At 45.7% G+C, this 25,131-nt stretch overlaps 1 protein-coding gene across 3 annotated transcripts in view; it reads right to left on the bottom strand.

The window, feature by feature from the left end:
- Positions 1–14,026, bottom strand: part of SRPK2 (SRSF protein kinase 2) — a 247,192-nt gene extending 233,166 nt beyond the window's left edge. For 2 of the 3 annotated variants that reach the window (XM_041773343.1, XM_041773344.1), the window contains exons 1-2: positions 13,882–14,026; positions 13,739–13,793 (exon numbers count right to left, since the gene is read on the bottom strand). In XM_041773343.1, the coding sequence (XP_041629277.1) occupies positions 13,739–13,793; positions 13,882–13,897 (71 nt within the window). In that variant the 5' untranslated portion in view covers positions 13,898–14,026. Of the gene's footprint in view, positions 1–13,738; positions 13,794–13,881 lie in introns of those variants that run through there. The other variant, XM_041773342.1, reaches the window with a different exon arrangement.
- Between the last annotated feature and the right edge of the window lie 11,105 nt (positions 14,027–25,131).

Below are 25,131 nucleotides of genomic sequence, written 5' to 3'. Positions count from 1 at the left end.
GGCATGCCCGGCTAGCTCAGTCAGTAGAGCATAAGACTCTTAAATTGTCAAGATAGAATACTAACCCTTGAAATATGAAGGCCATCAATGATGATGAACTAAATGAACAAATCTAACAAACTTTTGTCAAATTTCACTGTCCTTGCACTTTTCTCTGTTGTATTTATTTGTTCCCTTTACTCTGATCTTTAGCTTATTTTGTCTAACAAGCATTCCCCAAGTCTGAGGCCACAGCCCTCCTACATCAATCAGTAAGCTGAACCTGCCACCCAAAACCATCCTCAGAGTGCCCCGGTGGCCTGGTAATGTTGAGCATCTGCCTTCGGCTCAGGTCATGACCTCAGGGCCCTGGGATGGAGGCTGCATCAGGCTCCCTGTCACTGGGGAGCCAACTTCTCCCTCTCCTCCCTGCTAGTGCACTCTCTCGCTATCGCTGCCTGTCTCAAATAAATAAATAAAATCATTAAAAACAAAAAAGTCTTCAATGTCTTTTCTAAGTCCCGGCCTCCCACTGGGGCACCCACTCCCTCCAATGTCCCTACTTTTGGCCACATGCCATTTCATTTTTTTTTTTTTTAGACTTTATTTATTCATAGAGACAGACAGAGAGGGGCAGAGACACAGGCAGAGGGAGAAGCAGGCTCCATACAGGAAGCGTGACGTGGGACTCGATCCCGGGTCTCCAGGATCACACCCCGGGCTGCAGGCAACACTAAACTGCTGTGCCACCAGGGCTGCCCGCCACATGCCATTTCAAATTCCATGTGTCTAAAACAAGATCTTTTTCCCCATTTCCAAACAACTCTGCCCAACTTTCTAATTCTTTCTTAAGTGTAACATTTTAAGATAGAACTCATGCAGCCATTTTTTTACGTTGCTTTTCTTCTTCATATTCTAGCTAGTTCTAGTCCTGCTAACTCTTCTTTATGAGAGCTTTCCAAAATTTGGCTTTAAAAGATTCACTGCCTTGGGCAGCCCCGGTGGCTCAGCAGTTTAGCGCAGCCTTCAGCCCGGGCATGATCCTGGAGACCCGGGTCCCACATTGTCGGACTCCCTGCATGGAGCCTGCTCCTCCCTCAGCCTGTGTCTCTGCCTCTCTCTCTCTCTCTCTCTCTCTCTCTCTCTCTCTCTGTGTCTCTCATGAATAAATAAAATCTTATAAATAAATAAATAAATAAATAAATAAATAAATAAATAAATAAATAAAAGATTCCCTGCCTTGATTCAATTTTTCCATTCTAGAAATCCATAGTCTAAAAAAATCTGAAATGCAGACAAAAGTATTCACTATAGTATTATAATTCCTGAAAACAGGAAACATTCATCTAGAAAGAAAAATGTTGGGATCCCTGGGTGGTGCAGCGGTTTAGCACCTGCCTTTGGCCCAGGGTGCGATCCTGGAGACCCGGGATCAAATCCCACGTTGGGCTCCCGGTGCATGGAGCCTGCTTCTCCCTCTGCCTGTGTCTCTGCCTCTCTCTCTCTCTCTGTGTGACTATCATAAATAAATAAAAATTAAAAAAAAAAACTTTAGAAAGAAAAATGTTTAAGCGAATTAGTTAAGTAGACTACAATGTTACACAGTCAGTAATTTGTTATAAAAAGTTTTTAAGGACATTAAAGATGTTTATGACAAAATGCTAAATAAGGAAAGCAGGATACAAAATGATATATGCAATGATAAAGCAAACTAAAAAACACAAGAATGGGGAAAAAGCCTAGAAGGAAATAAATGAATCCTATATATAACAAAATCCTATCTGTGCATATCTTGCTGGATATTGACAATGAATCATTTTTGCTTTCCTCTTTATATATTTCTACAGTTTCCAGATATGATACATAATGTTTTTAAAGTCACTTTTTTACAGGTGCCTGGCTAGCTTAATCAGAACATGTGACTCTCGATCTTGGGTTGAGAATTCAAGGGCCAGGTTGAGCATAAAGCTTTAAAAAATAAAAATGTGAAACTCCTGGGTGGCTCAGCGGTTGGACATCGGCCCAGGGAGTGATCCCACAAGTCCTGGGATCAAGTCCCACATCAGGCTCCCTGCATGGAGCCTGCTTCTCCCTCTGCCTATGTCTCTGCCTCTCTCTGTGTGTGTCTCTCTCATGAATAAATAAATAAAATCTTTTTAAAAAATTTAATAAATAAATAAAATTAATAAATAAAAAAATAAAAAATAAATAAAGTCACTTTTTAAAATGTGTTTCCAATTCAGAACTTTTCAGGTCTCCCTCAATTAATCTACATATTCAATCACCTCAAACCAAACATCAAACGCAAACAATGGGGGTGGGGACTTGGAAATAGGATCTTAATGAATAATTATGCAAGACTTGCCAAAAAATTCTGAAAAGAAGGGTAACAAGGTGTATATAGGAGAGGTAGGAGCCTCTGGCCTACCAAAAAACGGTAAAATGTATTGAAAACTAAAGCAATTAAAACAACATAAAATTACAGCAGAGAGAAGTCAGCATACTCAATATGTGGAAACACAACAGAGTTGGGACAGCTGGATATGTCATTGAGAAAATAGGACAGCAGTAATACCAGAAGCCTAGTAACAGCCAACCTTTCCTGCACTTACAACAGGTACAAAATCCCCAGGGCCAGATGTAACTCCATTCCAGTGTTTTTAATTTTCGAAAGATAAAACCGCACCTATATGATGTATTACGTAACACTCCAGCAAGGTCTAGGAATATGTTTTTTAAAACATGCAATCTGGGCAGCCCGGGGGGCTCAGCGGTTTAGCACCACCTTTGGCCCAGGGCCTGATCCTGGAGACCCGGGATCAAGTCCCGTTTCGGGCTCCCTGCATGGAGCCTGCTTCTGTCTCTGCCTCTCTCTCTCTGTGTGTCTCTCATGAATAAATAAATAAAATCTTTTAAAAAATAAAATAAATAAAACATGCAACCTATAGCTTTCCTCGTATCAGGGAAAGTCACTGTCCTTATGTCCAAAACAAACCTGTCTCTGATCCCACTCCTTCCTGTCAACTCAGCTTTTGCTCCAAAATCCTCCTTGACAGTATTTTCAACCTTTCAACCTCTCCCTAACTCCTTGCCATCTGCTTACATGGGATTGGGGCGGGGGGGGCCATGACCCACTTCTCAAGAACCAATCCCTACCTTTTCTCCTTTACACAAAGTTTACTCAAAGAGTAATTTTCTAAGGTGTATTTACCTATGTACATATTTATTTATTTGCGGGGGGGGGGGGGGGGCGGGCAGAGGGAGAGGTAAGATAGAGTCTTAAGCAGTCTCTGCACTGAGCTCAGATCCCAAGGCAGGGCTCCAACTCACAACCCTGAGATCACGACCTGAGTGAAAACCACAATGACTCTGGTGCTTAATCGACTAAAGCACCCAGATGTCCCAAGGAGTAATCCTTTAAAAAGAGAAAAAGACTCCACTGTCCAGTCACCCTATTCACTCATGCAAATTCACCAGTCTCTAATGACTCCCGAACTGCCAAAATCAAAGGTCAAGATTGGGGCTCATCTCACTTGAACTTTTTTGCAGACTATGACTCGGCTGACGATTCTCTTGGTCTCTGTGAATCCCCCTTCTCCTGGTTCTCCTCTCTGGCTCCTCCTTTACCAACCCTAACCATGGCTTTCTTCTGTTCACACTCAGCACCTTCAACCAATAGCCACCAACGGCGATTGCCAACAACTCCCAATTCACATCTCCCAACCACAGCTCTTCCCAGTGCTCTAGCTGCAAACACTGACTAGTCTCACTGGACCCACCCAGACACCTCTAAGAGCCTAACCAGAGCCAACATTAGCTTTTCCCAAATGGGCTCTGCATTCTCTATCTTGAGGAATGACAACACCACATCCACAAATTTTGCTAATTCAGAAACGGGATTCCTCCTAGACCCCTCCCATGCTCCTCCCACATTATTCTTTTTTAAAGATTTTATTTATTTATTCATGAGAGCCACACAGAGAGAGGCAGAGACACAGGCAGAGGGAGAAGCAGGCTCCCTTCAGGGAGTCCCATGCGGGAATTCCGGGAATTCCGGGGATCATGCCCTGAGCCAAAGGCAGATGCTCAACCACTGAGCCACCCAGGCATCTCGCTCCTCCCACATTAAATTGGACACTAAATCCAGTAAATTCTACTGCTTCCTTAATACCCATCAGTCTCCAGAAGCCTGCTCCAATAGCCTCCTAATGGAACTCCTGGCCTCTAAGCCATTCTCCACAGAGTAGCTAATCTTTCTAAAAATCTCAACCTGTGCCTCTTAACAGCTCCCCAGTCCCTTGTCAACTGCCTCAGACAAATAAGCTCCACTCATTGCTCACCACACCCTGCACCCCAGCTTTTCCTACCTGCTTGACATTCCAGAAATACAAGCACACCATTTACACCTCCGCATGTCTATATCAGCTGCAATGCTGCTTCTGCCTAGAAGGTCCTCACTTTGTCCCCTCTTACTTGGCAAATTACTATTGGATCTTCAAGATCCAGTGTAATGTAACTCTGTGAATCTACGAAACTACTGAACTGTACACTTTAAACAGAAGTATGGTATGTAAATTATATCTCAATAAAAGTGTCAACTTTCTGTAAGAAAAAAAGACTTAAGCCAATTTTTTTTTAAAGGGCAAAAGACAAAACAAGCACTTCACAAAATAGGAAATTCAAATGACCAATAAACAGGGACACCTGGGTGGCTCAGCAGTTTAGCGCCTGCCTTTGGCCCAGAGTGTGATCCTGGAGACCTGGGATCAAGTCGTGCATTGGGCTCCCCACAGGGAGCCTGCTTCTCCCTCTGCCTATGTCTCTGCCTCTCTCTGTGTCTCTCATGAACAAATAAAATCTTAAAAAAAAAATGACCAATAAACATACGGAGAGATGTTCAATACCATCATGCAGAATAACGCAAAACATAACCACAATGAGGCATCAATATATAGCCAGAATAGCCAAAATTTAAAAAGTTCAATCAAAACCATTTTATAATAAAGCTAAGGGGAAAATATCTTTGCCATTACTACTAACACTAAGCATATACCTATTCTATAAGCTAGCAATTCAACTGCAAGGGCTTATCTCCAAGAGAAATGAATGCAAATGTCCACAAAAGGACCCTACAAGAATGTTTATAGCTGCCTGGTTCAGTCGTTTGAGCATCTGACTTTTGGTTTCAGCTCAGGTCATGATATCAAGGTTGTGGGATAGAGTTCCTCCCCCCGCCCTCCCCTTCGGCTCCACACTCAGCAGGGAGTCTACTTGAAGATTTCTCTCTCTCTCTCTCTCTCTCTCCCCCTCTGGCCCTCCTCCAGCTCACTCTCTTTTCCAAATAAATAAATCTTAGAAAAATAATAATACCATCAGTTACAAGCTGTAATGAGATTTAAAAAAAAAAAGAATGTTTATAGCTGCTTTATTCATAATAACTAAAGACTGAAGAAAAAATACTCATCAACAGAAAAGACAAGTAAATTGTATATTCATTCAGTGGAATAGTACAGAGCAGTAACAGTGAACTACTGGTACCTGCAACACCACTGAACAAATCTCACAGATGTGTTGAGTGAAAGAAGCCAGACACAAGAGTATATTCTATATGAAGTTCAAGAACAGGTAAGTAATCAGTAATGACATATAGGAGCAAAATGGTTACCTCTGGGTGGCAGGGTATAAACTGGGGAGAGGCTTGAGGAACCAACCTTATGAGGTAGGTATTGGAAGAGTCTGTATCTTGCATCTGGGTGGTGGTTATAAGGGTATGAATATATGTAAAAATCAAACTGTACACTTAGGATTAGTGCACTTTACACATACATATATATGCTACAACTCAAAAAAAATGCACAAGTAGACTATAACAGCACTGTATTATATACTTGGAAGTTCCTAAGAGAGTAGAGCTTAATTGCTATCACCACAAAAAAAAAAAAAAAAAAAAGGTAATTATGTAAGAGGATGAAGGTGTTTAACTATGATTACTGTGGCAATCATTTCACAATTTCACATGCACTAAATCATCATGTTGTGCACCTTAAATTTACATGTTATATGGCAATTAATATCTCAATAAAGCTAGAAAAAAAATATGCACCAAAATAATCAGTGGATGTACAACTGATGTTTAATTCTTTAAATTATTTTGTACTGTCTGCATTGTCCACCAAGACCATGTTACTTAATTTTAATCATTTTTTTTAAAAGGCTATTTCATTAGAATAACAGTAGTTCTAAATTAAACCAGATCTCTTCCTAAAGCCTTCCCTTACCAATCAAAATGCCACTGCCTCTAAATCACAGTGCTTATCACAAGGGTCTACTGACCATGAGACACAAGCTTTATCTTTATCTTCCTAGCATACAACACATTGCCTAGCGCTAGGAATCTGCTTCATATGTGTTATGTTGAATTGTATTCCGGGGGGCGCCTGAGGGGCTCGGTTGGTTAAGCGTCTGCCTTCAGCTCAGGTCATGATCCAAGGGTCCTGGGATGGAGCTCTGTATCAGGCTCCCTGCTCCAAGGGGAGTCGGCTTCTCCTTCTCCCTCTGCCCCTCCCCCTGCTTATGCTCTCACTGTCTCTCTCCCAAATTAGTAAATGAAAAATTGTTTTAAAAATGAATTGTATTGTGGTAAGCAAAAATATTTGCTGAGTAAACAGTGCGTAACAAAACAAGAAGTCAAAAATAAGTGATTATCTTCCATGATAGGTATTCCAAGGTCATGGGCTTGTGAGCCTGAGTTTGTACCACAGGAAAGGGTTGAGGCTTACCCAATAAAGATATCAACTTGCCTGACAGCATTCCTAAATTGTTTCACCTGTGATTTACTCATCCAGTGCCACCAATCCTGTGCCTATCATTTTCTGTAGCAGTCGGAACTTATACTAGAGAACACAGATAAGTGATAACCTACAGGATCCACCCAACAGAGAGTCAAAGCCCAAAAGATAGAGCACAGAATCTCACCATCAACAGCACACACAGAGATCACAGATACTGTACAGAGGGAGAAAAAGAGACAGACGGAAAGACACATCAAGAGAACAAGTTGCTAACCCGCTAGAAAGTCAAACATAAGCCCTCCGGCAATCATTCTCTTGGGTATTTATCCTACAGAAATGGAAACATGTTCACATAAAAAACTGTACACGAATGTTCAGCAGCTTTGTTAAGAATCAAAAACTGGAAACTAGCCATATGTTTTTCAACAGGTACATGGATAAACAAACCGTGGTACATTCACACCATGAAATACTACTAAGCAGTAAAAAGGAATGAGCTAATGATACACCCAACAACACGGATGAGTCTCAAGGGCACTGTGCTGAGTGAAACAAGACAACCTCAAATAGTTACATACTGTGTAACTCCCTTATAGAAGTCTCAATGTGGCGAAATTAGGAATAGACAACAGATCAGTGCTCAGCCAGGGGTTAGGGCCCAGGGGAGGGTCTGACTCTTATTAAAATGTAACAAGATGGGAGGCTTGCGTGGGTCAGCAGTCGACCCTCGGGGCATGATCCCAGAGTCCCGGGATCGAGTCTCAGAGTCTCACATCGGGCTCCCTGCAGGGAGCCTGCTTCTCCCTCTGCCTGTGTCTCTGCCTGTCTCTCTGTCTCTCTCATGAATAAATAAATAAAATCTTTAAAAGAAATAAAATGTAACAAGAGGAAGTTTCTCTGTGGTGAAGCAGCTCTGCATCCTAATCCTGATCATGACTATACTAATGTACACAAGTGATCCATTTGAGAGAACACACAGTGCATAAACAAAAACTGGTCAAATCTTATTTCAGTTAATAGTATTGTGTAAATATCAATTCCCTGGTTTTGATAATGTTCTATGTTAGATACCACCAGTGGGGGGTAAGCTGGATAAAGGCTATACAGGGAACTCTGTACCATTTTTGCAACTTCTTGTGAGTCATACAATTCCAAAATGAAAAGTTCAATTTTTAAAAAAAGGAGTTGGGGGCGTCTAGGGGAAGCATTCAGCTAGGAGGTCAACTTTTGGTTTTGGTGCACGTCAGAATCTCAGGGTCATCAGATCAAGCTCTGCTTCTGGCTCTGCTCCCAAGGAGGAGTCTGCTTGTCCCCCTCTCCTTGCCTCTCTGCCCTTCCCCCAATAAAATAAACAAAATCTCTTTAGTAAAATAAAATAAAGGAGTTGGGGCACCTGGCTGGCTCAGTCAGTAGAGCTCGTGATTGGTATTCATGGAGGTTGTAAATTCAATCCCTACAGTGGGTGTAGAGATTACTTTTAAAAAATATATATGATGAGGGATCCCTGGGTGGCGCAGCGGTTTGGCGCCTGCCTTTGGCCCAGGGCACGATCCTGGAGACCTGGGATCGAATCCCACATCAGGCTCCTGGTGCATGGAGCCTGCTTCTCCCTCTGCCTATGTCTCTGCCTCTCTCTCTCTCTCTGTGTGTGACTATCATAAATAAATAAAAATTAAAAAAAAATATATATATATATGATGAAATAAAATTTTTAAAGGAATTAAAAAATAATTCATGTACAAAAATAATTTATAATAATTCTTATACAATAAAAAAATAAACACTTGGGTGGCTCAGTTAGTTGAGCATCCAACTCTAGGTTTCTGCTTGGGTTGTGATTTCTGGGTAGTGATCAAGCCCTGCAAGGGGCTTCATGCTCAGTGTGGAGTCTGCCTGAGATTCTCTCCCTCTCCTTTTGCCCCTCTCCCTGCTCACATGCTATTTCTCTCTAAAATAAATAAATAGGGATCCCTAGGTGGCGCAGTGGTTTGGTGCCTGCCTTCGGCCCAGGGCGCAATCCTGGAGACCCGGGATCGAATCCCACATCGGACTCCCGGTGCATGGAGCCTGCTTCTCCCTCTGCCTATGTCTTTGCCTCTCTCTCTCTTTCTCTGTGACTATCATAAATTAAATAAATAAATAAATAAATAAATAAATAAAGTATTTTTTATAATAATAACTTATGGTCGAAAACCGGAAAGAACCTGAATCCTCATCATGGACAAATGGATAAGTAAAACATGGCATATCAATATAATGCAACATTATTTGGCAGTATAAATTCAGTACCAATACTTGCCTCAACATGGATGAGTCTTGAAGACATTATGCTAAGTGAAAGAAATCAGACCCGAAACTAATACATTGTATGATTCCACTTATATAAAATATCCAGAATATGTAAGTTTGTAGAGATTGAAAACAAATCAGGAGCAAAGGAAAATAAGGAATGACTGCTAAGTATGTATGGGGTTTATTTCTGGCAGGGAGGATGCAAATATTCTCAAATTAATAATTGTGATGGTCCCAAAGCTTTGTGAATATACTAAAAACCTGCACATTATACACTTTAAAAGCTAAATCTTAAAAAATAAAATAAAAGCTAAATCCTTTAGTACATGAATTGTCTTAGTGAAAAAGTTACATGCATACAAAAAATAAAGATCCTCCAAAAATGTTATACATTCATTCATGCCCCAAAGCAACACTACCCCAAGCCATATGATTTAGCTAATTCTTGAGATTCACGATTGAATTGACACTGTCATCCCTCCCTGCTGCATGCTACTCACAAAGCAGCTCAATTAATAATTAGCAAACTAAACTCACTGGAACAATCTGACAAGATTAAATTTTTGACTCGGCTAACTAGAGAAATCTTAATGTTATTCCTGACAACCATAAATTCCAGCGTACTAAAAAAGTAGCCTATGGGAACTGGCTCAATTCATAAAAGCTCACAGAAATGAATTGAATGAAAATGAAGAGTCAGCTTGTGTATACAAGTGGATAATGACAAAAGTAGATCATATTACATCAAACCAGGCCCGTGTTGTTTGTTACACAATTTAGGTTCACCAATCTTTTTTATTGATATGGTTTAAAATTAGACCTATTATTCCTTTTCCTCCACTGGAGAATTAATGAAAAAACAAAATCACTGGGCATCAGGAGACCTGAATTCTGGTCCAGACTATCACCTCTGTCAGGGCTGACTGTAAAATGAGGACTTCTCAGACCAGCAGGCCTCTCCTGAAGTCTCTTCCACCACTTCTAGCACCACTGCTTGCACCCTGAACCAAGTCACCATGGTTTCCTTCATAGACGGAAGGCCAGCTCCCAGTTCCTACTTCTCCCTACCCCTGACAATCCATTCTCCACAGATGGCCAGTGCTCTTTTTAAAACAGGAACCGACCCTTTCACTCCCATCGGTAATCCTCTGATGGCCTACAGGGCAAGGCCCTACCTGCTCTCATCCTCCCATCGCCCCACCTTCTCCAGCAGCACTCCAGTCACCCTGACCTTTAGGGTCTTCTAACATTCCTAGTCCATTCCTCCCCAAGGCCTCTGCCACACTCCCATCTCCTCCTCCTCAATCTAGTTTCTGGAAATGTTAGTTGCTCATCTGTAGAATGGTAACTAATAACAGTGCCTACCTTATAGTGCTGTCACAAGGGATAAGAGGTGTGTAAAGCTATCTGCACCGTGCCTGGAGCAGTGTTCAAATGTCATCACTATCACTTAAGGCACCTCCTCTTAATTTGGTCCCTATCCCTTAGCACTATCTGAAGCTGCCATCCTGATTTGTCATCTTCCTAGGTGGTCCCCTAATACCCACAGAATATAACCTTCATGAGGAGCTTTGACTTTCTTGTTCAAAGCTCTATCACCAACTCCAAGAAAAAGCTCGCAAATACTTGTTGAATACGTGAATAAATCATATCAAGCATTCCTTTAAAATAGTGTCTTAATTCAAAGAATTAAGCAAAAAATGGCACCCCATTAATCTGTTATATAATTGGGCTGGTCTCTTGTTAATTACCTTGCAAACCATTCAATGCACTCTGCCACTGCCTGGGGGGCTTTTCCCTCAAATCTTACCACATAGATACGGTTATCTCTGAGAGCAAAAACTGGATATTGTGGATATACGCTAATTCTTTATAAACATACCACATAAATCCAAACTGCAGCACACCAAAAAAGGCTCTTGGCCATTAGGATAGTCATTCCCTGAAACATGAAAATATGAAATACGTGTTGACTTAGTTAACTAAAACTGCTTTTCTACACGCATGCCCACATACAACATACACATTACATACGTGTATACACACACATAGCCACTCCCAAAACCGAGGACGCGCTTTTTTTCCAATTCCCGTTCACATTTCTAAACATAATGCAGTATGTGAAAATAAATGCTTTGTATTTAAGGTTGTTTTTAAAACCCAACACTCAGGATCCTAAACGTTACAGTTCTTCCTTACTCGCGGGCTTCATCTTCCGACATTCAAAGGAAATCCCAAATTTAAGGCCCTGACTTGAAAGCTGGCCAAGTCATTTTGTAAAGCATCTCCAACTACCGCGTCCATCCCGTTTTCACCTTTTAAGAATCCAGTATCAGATTTTTTTTTTTTTTACCCACCAGTTCCTCAATTCCTTCATAAGTATGTTTCCATCACTCTAATATAATCTTTTTTTTTTTTTTTTTTTTTTTTTTGTCTTCCAAGAAAAGGCATTAACTATAGCGAGATGCCCATTTTGGAAAACCCTGAAAATGCTTTACTAGCCCTATCCCATCTCGAGTGAACAGAAAAATTGTCATGATAGCAGCACCGCGCTGGTGAGGCCTCAGGGCAGTGTTCAGGGAGGGCAGGAAATTCTGCAGGCAAGAGACCAAGGCGGCCGAGGAGGGGGAAGCCCAGGAACGCTGCAGGGCGATCCCCCGCGACCCGGTCCTGAGGCTGATCGCGGGCCGCCGTTCCCTACAAGACCCCAAATGCCACGGAGTGTGTCTCGCTCGACAGAAAGGGAGAAGCCACGCACCCAGCAGCGAAAGACGCCGAAAGCCAGGGGCGGGGGCGCTGCGCGGTCTCGGAGCGGCTCTCCAGGAAAGGCTCCCCCTCGGGTCCGGGTCCGCGGCCGGCTGGGGGGCGGGGCGGGGGCCGGCACGGCTGCAGCAGCACCCCCTCCCCGCCAGCTCCCGGGGCGGCGGGCGCGCGGCGCGGCTCGGCTCCGCCCGAGCGCAAAGTTTCGACTAGAGACCCGGCGGGCGCCGACGCGCTCAGGTCGCGGAGCTGGGCTCGCACCAGGCACCCCCGGGCCGGCCGCTGGACACCGGCTCGGGCTTTCCGCAGAAGAGGCCGGGAGGCGGGGAGCCGGGGGGGAAGAGGAGGCCGGCCCCACGCGCGCACACACACGCGCGGGGCACGCGGAGCCCACGGAGCACGCGGAGTCCACGGAGCCCACGGAGCACGCGGAGTCCATGGAGCCCACGGAGTACGCGGGGCCCACAGAGCACACGGAGCACGCGGAGCCCACGGAGTCCACGGAGCACGCGGAGCCCACGGAGTCCACGGAGTACGCGGGGCCCACAGAGCACACGGAGCACGCGGAGCCCACGGAGTCCACGGAGCACGCGGAGTCCATGGAGCCCACGGAGTACGCGGGGCCCACAGAGCACGCGGAGCCCACGGAGCCCACGGAGCACGCGGAGCCCACGGAGTACACGGAGCCCACGGAGCACGCGGAGTCCATGGAGCCCACGGAGTACGCGGGGCCCACAGAGCACGCGGAGCCCACGGAGCACGCGGAGTCCATGGAGCCCACGGAGTACGCGGGGCCCACAGAGCACGCGGAGCCCACGGGGCACGCGGAGCCTACGGAGTACACGGAGCACGCGGAGCCCACAGAGTACACGGAGCACGCGGAGCCCACGGAGTACGCGGAGCCCACGGAGCCCGCGTACGGAGAGTACACGGAAGCACGCGGAGCCCAACAGAGTACACGGAGCACGCGTAGCCCACGGAGTACGCGGAAGCCCACGGCGCCCGCGTGATCCCCCGGAGAACGGCGGAGCCACGAGCCCCACGGAGTACACGGAGCCCACGGAGCCCACGGAGTACGCGGAGCCCGGAGCCCGCGGAGCCCACGGAGCCCCCGGAGAACGCGGAGCCCACGGAGCCCACGGAGCACGCGGACGTCCACGGAGCCCACGGAGTACGCGGGGCCCACGGAGCACGCGGAGCCCACGGAGCCCCGGAGAACGCGGGCGGGCCCACGGGAGCCCACGGAGGTACAACGGAGCCCACGGAGCCCCGGAGAACGCGGAGCCCACGAGCCCACGGAGGTACGCGGAGCCCACGGGCATTCACCGGAGCCCACGGAGCACGCGGAGCCCACGAGCCCACGTGAGCACGCGAGCCCACGGAGCCCACCGGAGTACGCGGGGCCCACGGAGCACGCGGAGCCCACGGAGTACGCGGGGCCCACGGAGCACGCGGAGCCCACGGAGCACGCGGAGCCCACGGAGCCCACGGAGCACGCGGAGCCCGCGGAGCCCACGGAGTACGCGGGGCCCACGGCTCCCGGGCGCCCGTGCCCAGGTGCGAGCGGCGCAGCAGCCTCACGCCCGCACGCGGCGCGGCGGGGCGGGGACACCAGCGACCCCGCGGGCGGCGCGCAGGGAGGGGCGGCCGCCCGGGGAGCGGGAGCGGGAGCGGGTCCGGGGTCCGGGGTGCTCGGCCGGGCACCGCGGGCCCGCACGCGCCTCCCCGCCCGCCCGCCCCTCCCCCCGGGCCGCCCGCCGGGGCGCAGAGGCGAGCGCCCGCGTCCCCGGGGGGGGGGGGGGGGGGACGAGCCCGCCGACCCCGGGATCCGGCAACTTTCCCCTGCGCGGCCGCGGGCTGCCCTGCCCGGGCGGGGGCGGGGGCGGGGGCCCCGGGGGCGCGGGGCACGGACTCACTTTTTCGGATGTTTCTCTCTTTTCGGCCTCCGCTTTCGGGCCTGAATGGCCAGCACTGGGGAAAGAGAAGACACCCATTAACGGTCGGGCCGGCGGCCGCAGGGGCCGCGCGGCGGGCAGGAGGGCGCGCCGCGGCCACTCACCTTTCCGGGAGCTCATCCCGACGCGGCCGAGCGGGGGCGGGGGGCTCGGCGGCGGCGGCGGCGGCGGCGGCGGCGGCGACGCGGGAGCCGAGCCGGGCCGGGCTGCAGCCTCCTCCACTCGCTCCGCCAGCCGGGAGGAGGCGGCCACCGCGCCTGCGCCGCCGCCGCCGCCGCCGCTCCCGCGGGGGGCCCGCCGAGACCCGCCCGCCGGCCCCGCCCCCGCCCCGCCGGCCCCGCCCCCGCCCGCCGGCCCCGCCCCGCCCCGCCCCGCCGCCCGGGGGGCCGCGCGCCCCGCCCCCGCCCACCTGCCCCGGCCGCGCAGCCCGCAGCCCGCGGCCCGGCCCCCGCCCCCCGCCCCCGCGGCCCGGCCTCCGCCCCGCGCCCCACGCACCGCGGCCCGGGCCCCCCGCCTCTCCGCGCTCTCCGCGCGCCCCTCCGCGGCCGGCGCCCCCGCGGGCCTCGCACCACCGCTCTTCGCGCGGCCTCTTCGGCCCCTGTGCTCCCCGGCACCCCTGCATCCCCATGAGCGCCGCCTGCTCCCCTCTGGCGGCTGTGGAAAGGGCACGGGGCCGGGAGCGGGGACACCTGGGACGCACAGCCGGTGACCTTGGGGAAGTCCTCTCCTCCTTCCGCCTCACCTAACCCCACTGCGTGCTTGGAGTGCAATGAGGGAAAAGATGCAAACGGCATGGAAAGCGCGATGAAGTTGTTGTTTTGTTTTGTGGGGGTTTTTGCACCTGAATTAAAGCCCAGCTCGGTCTGACGATTTGACACGACAATCCCACCAAGCAGTTGCTGCCTGCGTCCCACGGCGAGGAGGCGACGTCCAAAGAAGTTGAACAGTTTGCGGAGGGACCATGCAAGTTCAGGCCTAGCTGACCCCAAAGCCTTTCCATGGGTCACGCCGCCTAATAAGATGGGAATCAAGCTGATAGTGGGTCAGAATGACAACTGCAGTCTCTTCCTTTGTTTGTTTAAGGAATTACAGTGTTTTGGGATCCCTGGGTGGCGCAGCGGTTTGGCGCCTGCCTTTGGCCCAGGGCGCGATCCTGGAGACCCGGGATCAAATCCCACGTCGGGCTCCCGGTGCATGGAGCCTGCTTCTCCCTCTGCCTATGTCTCTGCCTCTCTCTCTCTGTGTGTGTGACTATCATAAAAAAAAAAGGAATTACAGTGTTTTGGAAAGATACCCGCCCCACCGTGGACTCTCTCTGGTTCTACGACTGTGTTCTTAGCGGATCAAAGTAACTGGTCTGATCCTAAAGATGCTAAAACCAAAGAACTGAAAGCGCTGCTCAGACTTGATGGAACTTTTACTTTCTCAACATTTTTTTTTAAAGTTTTTATTTTAATCACCCAGAGGGAGTGGACTCTTTAAACCCCATCACCTACTTCAGCCATCCCCACCCACTTCCCCTCTGGTAACCATCAGTTTGTTCTCTCTAGTTAAGTACTTTCTCAACTTTTTATTTTCAAAAAGATCTACCCTACAGAGAAGTTACGAGAACAATATAATGAACACCCGTATTGACCCATATGCACTGATTTTTAACATTTCATCACATTTGCTTTCCTTGTGTGTATGCGTGCCTATGGAAGTTCCTTTGTTTCGTTTTTGCTGAATCATTGAAGTTTTTGCATCGTCACCCTTTACCCTTAACATGTCAATAGGTACGAAGAACAAGGATATTCTACGCAATCAGAATTTCATTATCATACCAAGAAAATTTAATATTGATACAGAGGCCATATTCAAATTTTCAAAAATGTCCCTTGTAACTGACTTTTTTCCTATCCAGGATACAATCAAGAATCGTCCATTACATTTAATTGCCATGTCTTTTTTACACTCCTTTAGTCTAGAATAATCCCTGGTTGTTGTTGGGTTGTTTTGTTTTGTTTTTTTTTCTCTCTTTTATAACACTGACTTCTTTTGAGGAATCCAATTGACTGTTCTGCAGGATGTTCATCAGTTTGTAGTCATCTGTTCCCTGTTAAAGTCAAGTTAAATAATTTTGGCAAGTAGGCTATATGGATGATATTGTGTCCATCTCAGTATGTTGCAACAGAAAGGAAATGATGTCAGTTTGTTTCATTATTCGTGATGTTACATTTAATCATTTTTCTATAGTAAGGCCAGCTTTTTTTCTTTTCTACTTAAAAAGGTGGTCTATGTTCAAAACGAGTAAAGGACTTGAATACACGTTTCTCCAAAGATATACAAATAGCCAACAAGTACATGAAAGATGCTCAATTTCCTTAGACAAATGCAAAGCAAAACCACAATGAGACACCCCTTTGCACCTACTAGGATGACTATGTTTTTTTAATAGAAAATAAAGGTTGCCTTGATCACCTAGTTGGTTAAGCGGTTAAGTGTCAGACTCTTGGTTTTGGCTTAGATCATGAACTCATGGGTTCTGAGATCAAGCCGGATGTCAAGCCCCATGTTGAGTCCCACAGGCTCAGAGTTCAGTGGGGATCCTACTTGAGATTCTCTGCCCCTCCCCCACTCACTCTCACCCTTTCAAATAAATACATCTTTAAAAACAAATAAATAAAATAATAATAAAAATGAAAAAAACAAATAAATCAATGTAAAGTAAGTCTTGTTAAGAATATTGAGATATTGGAATCCTTGTACATTGCTGGTGGGGATGTAAAATGGCGCAATCACTGTCGAAAACAGCCTCACAGTTCCTCAAAAAACGAAAAAGAATTATCAACAATTCCACCCCTCGGTATATATCCAAAACCATTGCAAACAGGTACTCAAATCTTTGTGCACAAATGTACATGGCAGTAATAATCACAGGAGCCAAAATGTTAGAAACAACTCAAGTATCCATCAACACATGAATAGACAAATTGCGGTATACACACACCATGAAATATTTTTCAGCCCATAAAAAGAGTGAAGAAGAAAAAGAAGAATGATACATGCTGCAACATGGATGAACCTCAAAACATTATGCCAAGGGAAAGAAGCCAGACACAAAAGGTCTGTTTTGTATTGCATGATTCCATTTATGTGAAGCATCTAGAATTAGCAAATCCACAGAAAGCAGATTGGTGGTGGCCAGCGGCTGGGGGGAGGGGAAATGAGGAGCAAGAGCTTAATGGATATAAGGTTTTATTTTGTAGTGATGAAAATGCTTTGGAACTAGAAAGACATGGTGGTGACACAATATTGTGAATGTATGAATGCCACTGAATTGTGCACTCTAAAATTATTAACTTCATGTTAGGTGAATTTCACTTCAATTTTAAAAACAAAAAATCCTGTGGGGTAGTACTTTGAAACTTTGTGAGTATCCTTCCCCAAGAATCTTTCACTCTGTGGGTTTAGTGTCTATGGATGATGCTTGCCTGAATCAATTAACACTATAGTGGTTATAGGGGGTGCCCCTAGCTGGCTCAGTAGGGCACATGCCTCTTGATCTTGGGAATGTGAGTTCGAGCCCCGTGTTGGGTATAGAGATTACTTTAAAAAAATAAATTCTGAAAAAAAGAAGAAAAAACAAAGGAGGCCCTGGGTTTTGGGGCACCTAGGTAGCTCAGCAGTTCAGCTTCTGCCTTTGGCTCAGGGCGTGATCCCAGGGTCCGGGAACAAGTCCCACATTGGGGTCCTTGTGTGGAGCCTGCTTCTCCTTCTGCCTAGGTCTCTCTGCCTCTCTCTCTTTCTGTGTCTCTCATGAATAAATAAATAAACAAACAAAATCTTTTTTAAAAAATTAGATGGGAGGCACAATCTATCTGCTAGATCTTTTACATTCATTTGTTCAACAAATAATTATCAAATATCTGTTCTGTAGCATGATGGTAGGTATTGAGTCTACAGCAGTGAACAAAGCACACAGAAATCTCCCTGCCCTCATGGAGCTTACATTCTACTGACAGAAGCAGAAAATAAACAAAATAAGTATGTGAATTATATACTGTGATTACTAGATGGCAGTAGTAACTACGAAAAGAAAAAAAAAAAAAAAGAAAACCAAAAAAACACCAACCTTTTCAGAGGTGTTTAAGAAAATTCTCACCAATGGGCACCTGGGTGGCTCAGTTGGCTAAGCAGCCCCCCCCCCTGCTCATACTCATGCTTTCTCTCTCAATTAAATAAAATCTTTTTTTTAGTATTTTACTTATTCATGAAAGACAGAGAGAGCTAGAGACGCAGGCAGAGGGAGAAGCAGGCTCCATGCAGAGAGCCCGACGTGGGACTTGATCCCAGGTCTCCAGAATCACGCCCTAGACTGAAGGTGGCACGAAATTGCTCAGCCACCCGGCTGCCCAAATTTTTTTTTTTTTTTTTTTTAGGAAAAGTCTCACTGAAAAAAAAAAAATCTTTCTGAGAAGATTAAAGACCCTAAGGTGATCTTGTCAATCTTTTCTATAAATTAAGAGAGAACTACGTTTGCCACCTAGGATATTTGTGAATTGCTCTGAATTTATTGAATTAAAATATACCTACTTAATTAGCAATCAGTAAATTTACATATATTATGTTAGGTGCTCACAGAAAGAATGATGAATTATAAACCTAGTCTCTGCAAATTCAAAAATTAAAAATTTGGGGGCACATGGCTGGTTCAGTGGGTAGAGCATAGGACTCAATCTTAGGGTTTGTCTCTAGTTCAAGTCGCTTATGTTGGGTGTGGAGCCTAACGGAAAAAAATTTTCTTAATAAAAATGAAAAATTTATTTGAGATGCATCAGAATTTCAAATGATGTTTTAAAGGAAATTTTTAGTTTTTAAAATTTTTTTAGATTTTATTTATTTATTCTTAGAGAACAGACAGAGAGAGAGAGAGAGGCAGAGACACAGGCAGAGGGAGAAGCAGGCTCCATGCAGGGAGCCCGACATGGGACTCCATCCCGGGTCTCCAGGATCACACCCTGGGCCAAAGGTGGTGCTAAACCGCTGAGCCACCCAAGGATCCTCAGGAAATTTTTTAAAAAGAAAGAGTATAAGCATTTTTTTAAGTTGTTTTTTAAAGCTCTATGCCCAGTGTGAGGCTCAAACTCATGACCCTGAGTATAAATTTAATTATTTTATCCTACCATTATTTATTACTAATAAGTCTAATCACGAGACTATTCTAATTAAGAAGGTGGAGTATGACAGCCAGATATATTTTGTTCTCTATAGCAGTCCAAAAGAAGTGAAAAGAGCAGTTGTATGCATTTTCCCCAACCTAGCACAAAGGAATTCATTTTTACTAAATACAAACATATCGTATTCATTTTTACTAAATATAAGAGAAAATTATAAAATGCTGTAAACCCAATTACACACTAATACTTCTAAGTTGAGCTATGAAATCATGCTGTATCACAGAAGTTATATTTAGTATGTCATAGAATTAGAAACAGATTTGAGAGGTCACACAACCCACCTTTGGGCCTTTGGTGGATGAGATCCTAGCCCCTTTCTAAAGGCTCTCCAATGCTTTTACATTTCTAGGAAAGTTTCCTTAGATCTAATTTATACCTTCTATGATGAAGCTTAAGCCTGTCTCTTATTACAGCATATTTCTCAGGGGCACTAGTACCATTAAAGCAGCAATTTAACCCAGAAGTTAGTGTACTGGCTAGTAGAGCCAGACTGGCAGAGGTCAAATCCTAGCTTTACCATTCACTACGTAAACTTGGTAACTTAGGCAAGTTACTCAGTTTCTCTGTGCCTCAGTTTCCAGATCTGCAAAATAAGGATAGTAATACTAACTACCGTATATATTTGTTGTGAGGATTAAATGAGTTATGTCACATAAAATGCTTAGAGAAGGATCTAATTGTTCAATAAGTATTAGCTCTTACATAAAATGCACATCAAGACATGTATTACTAATCTATGGCTGCAAAACAAATTTCTCCCAAATTTATCAACTTAAAACAAAACATTTATTATCTCACGATTTCAGTGGTCCAGGACTTTGGGTGCTGATTGGCTGGAGAGTGAAGTTGTCACCTGGGGCTGCAGTCATCTGGAGGCTTGAGGAAGGCTGAAAGATCTGTTACCAAGATGGCTCACTCACATGGCTGTTAGCAGGAGGCCTCAGATCCTCACTGGCTCTTTCAAGGAGGCCTCACTTCCTCCACCTGGATCTTTCCATAGGGCTGCTTGAGTGTCTGGCTTCCCCCAGAGAGCACGGTAGAAACTTCAATGCCTTTTGTGACCTACCCTCAGAAGTCACAATCCATCATTTTCACCACATTCTATTCATGAGGTGCAAGTCCAGCATCATGCTCAAAGGAGGGGCACGAAACCACTTCTGGAAGGGAAGAGTAACAAAGATTATGTGGACATATTTTTAAACCACCACAAGGGGTCATTCCTACTTTCTTTTAGTGCCTCTGATTTACAAGTGAGAATTTTTACAGACCTCTCATTTGGCTATTGTGTAAACAGTAAAAATGAAAGAAAATTTTCAGTCCAACATTCAGACCAAAGAAAAGGGAATGCAGTCTAGATTATCTGGAGAAAGTAAACAATAGTTATAAACGCATTACAAACAAAATGCCTATTATACAAAAGCCAGTTAAAAATGGCTCCTGAAAATCTGTCCAGGGCTCTCTTAGTAGGGATTTAGAATATTGACTAATATGCCAGCACATATCTAAACAAATTAAATGGTCCAGGCATAATAAACTATGCTGAACTCTCACACCATGGATTCCATTTCTTTCAAGCACTGGGACATGGATATAGCCATGATGGAATACTTGTTTCTCAAATACATGAACTCTCTAAGAATTTTGTTTTCCATTTTATTGTAAATAATTTAAAAATCCAACATAAAATCTAATGTAAAAATAAACTGACGATAAAAAAATAAATAAACTGACTTTGATTTTCCTCACAGTTAAACATGAATTCCGTTCTAACATTATTCACAATCAGTTGTTCAAAAATGTGTATTTCTAATTTTCAGGTAGATATAGGCATTGTGTATGGAGATAAAATATATTTTATCATTAAAGAACAGCTTTATAGGGGCACCTAGGTGGGTCGGTTAAGTGTCCAACTCTTAGTTTCAGCTTAGATCATGATTTCACGGCTTTAAGATAGAGCCCTGCATTGGGCTCTGCGCTCAGCGTGGAGTCAGCTTGAGAGCCCCGCTCCCTCTGTCCCTCCTGCTTGTGTTGTCTCTCTGTCTAAAATAAATAAAGCTTTTAAAAAATGGCTTTTATAGTTGGGGCAACTGGCTGGCTCAGTCAGTGGAGCACATGACTCTTGAACTCAAGGTTGTAAGTTCCAGCCCCACACTGTGTAGAGATTACTTAAAAGTAAATTTTTTTTTCCTTTTTTTAAGGCAGGGGAGGGGCAGAGGCAGAGGGAGAACCTCAAACACCCTCTATGCCCAGCAAGCACGGAGCCCAGTTTGGGGCTCAATCTCAAACCCCAAGATCACGGCCCCAGCTGAAATCAAGAGTCGGCCACTTAACTGACTGAGCCACCCAGGCACTCCTAAAAATAAAATCTTTTTTTTTTTTAAGATTTTATTTATTTATTCCTGAGAGACAGAGAGAGAGAGAGAGAGAGAGAGAGAGGCAGAGACACAGGCAGAGGGAGAAGCAGGCTCCATGTAGGGAGCCCGATGTGGGATTCGATCCCGGGTCTCCAGGATCACACCCTGAGCCAAAGGCAGATGCTCAACCGCTGAGCCACCCAGATGTCCCCTAAAAATAAAATTAAAAAAAAAAGAAAGAAAGAAAAAGAACAGCTTGATAGTCCTCTGATCATAACGTTCGATTGTATTTATTTTTTGAACGTTTTACTGTTATATAATATACATGTAAAAATATGCAGAAGTCATAAAAGTGCAATAATATAAACACCTGTGTTTAAAAACATTGAACATTCCCAGTCCCTCCTGAAAGCCCCCTCCTGAATGCACTACTCCCACCCAGGTTACCTCTATTCGAACTACTAACACTGCTGATTCATGCTGCCCAGTTTTTAGGTTTATGGAAATGAAATCATACCCTAGGACTTTGCATCTGGTTTCTTTTGCTCAACAGGATGTTTGCGAGACTGAGCCGTGTGTTACATGCAGCAACACTTCATTGTTGTAGTGTTCCATTCTGTGAATATACCACTTGTTTTTTTTTTTTTTTCCCATTTGTTTTTTAAATCCACTGGTGCCATTTACTTATTTGTTTTTTTTTTTTTTTTTTATGTTTTATTTTAGAGGAATCTCTGCACCCAAGGTGGGGCTCAAACTCACAACTCTGAGATCAAGAGTGGTAGGCTCTACGGACGGAGTCAGCCAGGCCCTCTCAGTGGTGCCCTTTATTAAACTACTGTGCCTTGGTGCGCCTGCGTAGCTCGGTCAGCGCAGCGGCCTACCTCTGATAAGGGCTCAGGTCATGATCTCAGGCTTTTGAGGTCCGAGCCCTGCCTCAAACTCCACACTGGGCCTGCTTAGGGTTTTCTCTCTCCCTCTCCCTCTGACCCTTCTCATCACTCTTTCTTTCTCTCTCTCTCAAAATAAAGGGGGGGGGGGGTGGGAATCCCTGGGTGGCTCAGTGGTTTAGTGCCTGCCTTTGGCCCAGGGAGTGATCTTGGAGTCCCAGGATCAAGTCCCACATCAGGCTCTTGCAGGGAGCGTGCTTCTCCCTCTGCCTGTGTCTCTGCCTCTCCTTCTCTCTCTCTCTCTCTCTCTCACATGAATAAAATATTTTTTTTAAAAAAAAGGCAAAACAAATAAACAAGTACTGTATCTACCCCAAACCTGCCCTCTACTCTCAGCTTTGTAATGAGGTGGCTCTGACCCAGCCCACAGGTTGCAGTTAGTTGTGCCAGTTGGGGAGGGAGCCTGGGGGCTGCAGGGGGAGAAGGGTCCCCCTCCTGCTGGCTGGCCGGTCCTGCCCGCATCTTTTCTTCACAGCAGCAGGGGGTGGCAGGCTCAAGCCTCATAGGACTCCTCAAGCTGGCCCCACGGTGTCCCCTAAAGGACAGAACCCCCTCCTCAGACCCCCGGGTCCCCAGCTCCTCTAGGGGTCCCCAGACCCTCCAAATCCCAGCTCCATGCTGTTTCCCCATCATAACTGTGTCCCAAGGTGTCCCTGCACCTGTGCAACCGAACCACGCCTTATACTAATTTTTTTTACCCAAAGCAGCTGATCTAACTGCAAACAAGAAGTAATTTCTGTTTTCTCTCTAGACTCTAATGGACACATGATTTTTTTTAGCGGTGGGGTGGGGAGAGGCACATGATGATTCTACTAGTAACGGGTGTGGGGGGACTCCGTTGTCCCCAGTCTGGGCTACTCTGAGTAGCGGCGCTGTGACTGCTCTGATCCTGTCTTTTGGTGAATATAGCTGGAAAATGGAATTGCTAAGCCGTAGGGTATGTGTGTGTTTGCTTTTAGCAAATACTGCCAAAGTGTTTTCCAAAGTGGTTGTAGCAATAACTACATTGATTTTTAAGGCATTCCCCGGATCTCACGCCTGAGTCTCAGAACTTTAACAGTCCCTTAGCCCCACACTACTGTAATGTAACCTGTGCTTCAGGGTTTTCACGTTGCAATGCTAAAGAAAACTAGCCTCTGTTGCTTAGAGAGGGACTCTATGTACATCCTTAGCTCCTCTGTAGTGCCTGGCACATAGTAGGTGGTGTTGAATAGGTAATAAGAATAAAAGGAAGTTTAGGGATGCCTGGGTGGCTCAGTCGGTTAAGTGTCCTGGGGTCCAGCCCCCCATCGTGCTCCCTGCTCAGCGGGAGCCTGCCTCTCTGTCCCCCCTCTACCCCTCCTCCTGCTCATGTTCTCTCTCTCTCAAATAAATAAAATCTTAAACAAAAAAAGAATAAAAGGAAGTTTAAAAATATCCCTTTGTACAGTTGAACTAACGTGAAACAGGAATGTAAATTGAGGTCAGTTCTACCCTAGGGCCTACTCCGTAACCCGAGAACACACGCCACTGGGCAGCTGTAGATAAACAGGCCTCGGGTTCCCCCAGTCACTTCTATTGCCCTGCAAGACCCATTTCACTCCTCGCAGGCTGCTTAAATGAATTCTTATAGGAGCACACCCAACAGTGGCGGGGAGCTGCTTATGGGCTGGGGCAGCCCTGTGTCTGGCACATCGATCTCGCCATGTAAACCCTCTCTCAAGAATTTCTTCTTCAGGAGCTGTCTGGGGGCTCAGTGGTTGAGCATCGGCCTTCAGCCCAGGGCATGACCCCGAGTCCTGGGATCAAGTCCCATCGGGCTCCTCGCAGGGAGCCTGCTTCTCCCCCTGTCTATGTCTCTGCTTCTCTATCTCTCTCATGAATAAATAAATAAAATTTAAAAAAAGAAATAAACAAGTCTTAAAAAAAGGAGTCACGTGCTCTACCTACTAAGCCAACCAGGTGCCCCCTTTCTCAAAAATCTTTGATGGAGATCTCTCTCTCTTTCTTTTTTAAGACTTTATTTATTTATTCATGAAAGACACAGAGAGAGGGGCAGAGACTCAGGCAGAGGGAGAAGCAGGTTCCCTCTGGGGAGCCTGATGTGGGTTTCCATCCTGGGCCTCCAGGATCACATGCTGGACTGAAGGCGGCCCTAAACCACTGAGCCACCCAGGCTGCCCTGATGGAGATCTCAAACTGAATTGAATCCCCTGGAGATTTATTCTTAGAGTGATCCAGACTTCAGGGGTGCTCTCCTCAAACCTCCTCAGTGTCTTCATCACCTACATAAGCCCTGAGGTAAACGACCCACATCTGTGGACCCCACCTGAAACCTTTACAAGCCAAATTCTCATAAACCAATGAGTTTCTAGCACCTGCTGAGAACTCAGGGCTCCTAACTTCTTCAGCTGATCTTGGAGAAAAAGTAGCAGCTTGCTAGAAGTTGGTACAGGAAGCTGGCCACCATCTAGCATTTCAACCTGCTCAGTCAACATTAGGGCAAGGGAAAGAAGAAGGCAACATACATATTTATTTATAAAATGAGTTTTGAAAAGGTCATCTTTACACCCAACACAAGGCTGGAACTCACAACCCCCAAGATCAAAAATCACATGCTCCATCAACTAAGCCAGCCAGCCACACCTATAAAATAATCTTTATGTGTTCTAGAAACAACACAATTTCCAATTGCATAAATCTATTTTTCTAGAATATAGAATTGTTAGAGTGATATTCTTCTGATTTTATGAGTAATATAACCTTATTGAGATTCCATTAGTAGAATAGTCAAAACAACCCACAAAGTGGGGATTTTCCATTTGACAAACGGGTGAGAAAGCAGATATACCTAA

The sequence above is a fragment of the Vulpes lagopus genome, chromosome 11 (genome assembly GCF_018345385.1).
Source record: "Vulpes lagopus strain Blue_001 chromosome 11, ASM1834538v1, whole genome shotgun sequence".
Taxonomy (NCBI): Eukaryota; Metazoa; Chordata; class Mammalia; order Carnivora; family Canidae; genus Vulpes; species Vulpes lagopus.
This window is presented reverse-complemented; position numbering and strand designations above follow the sequence as displayed.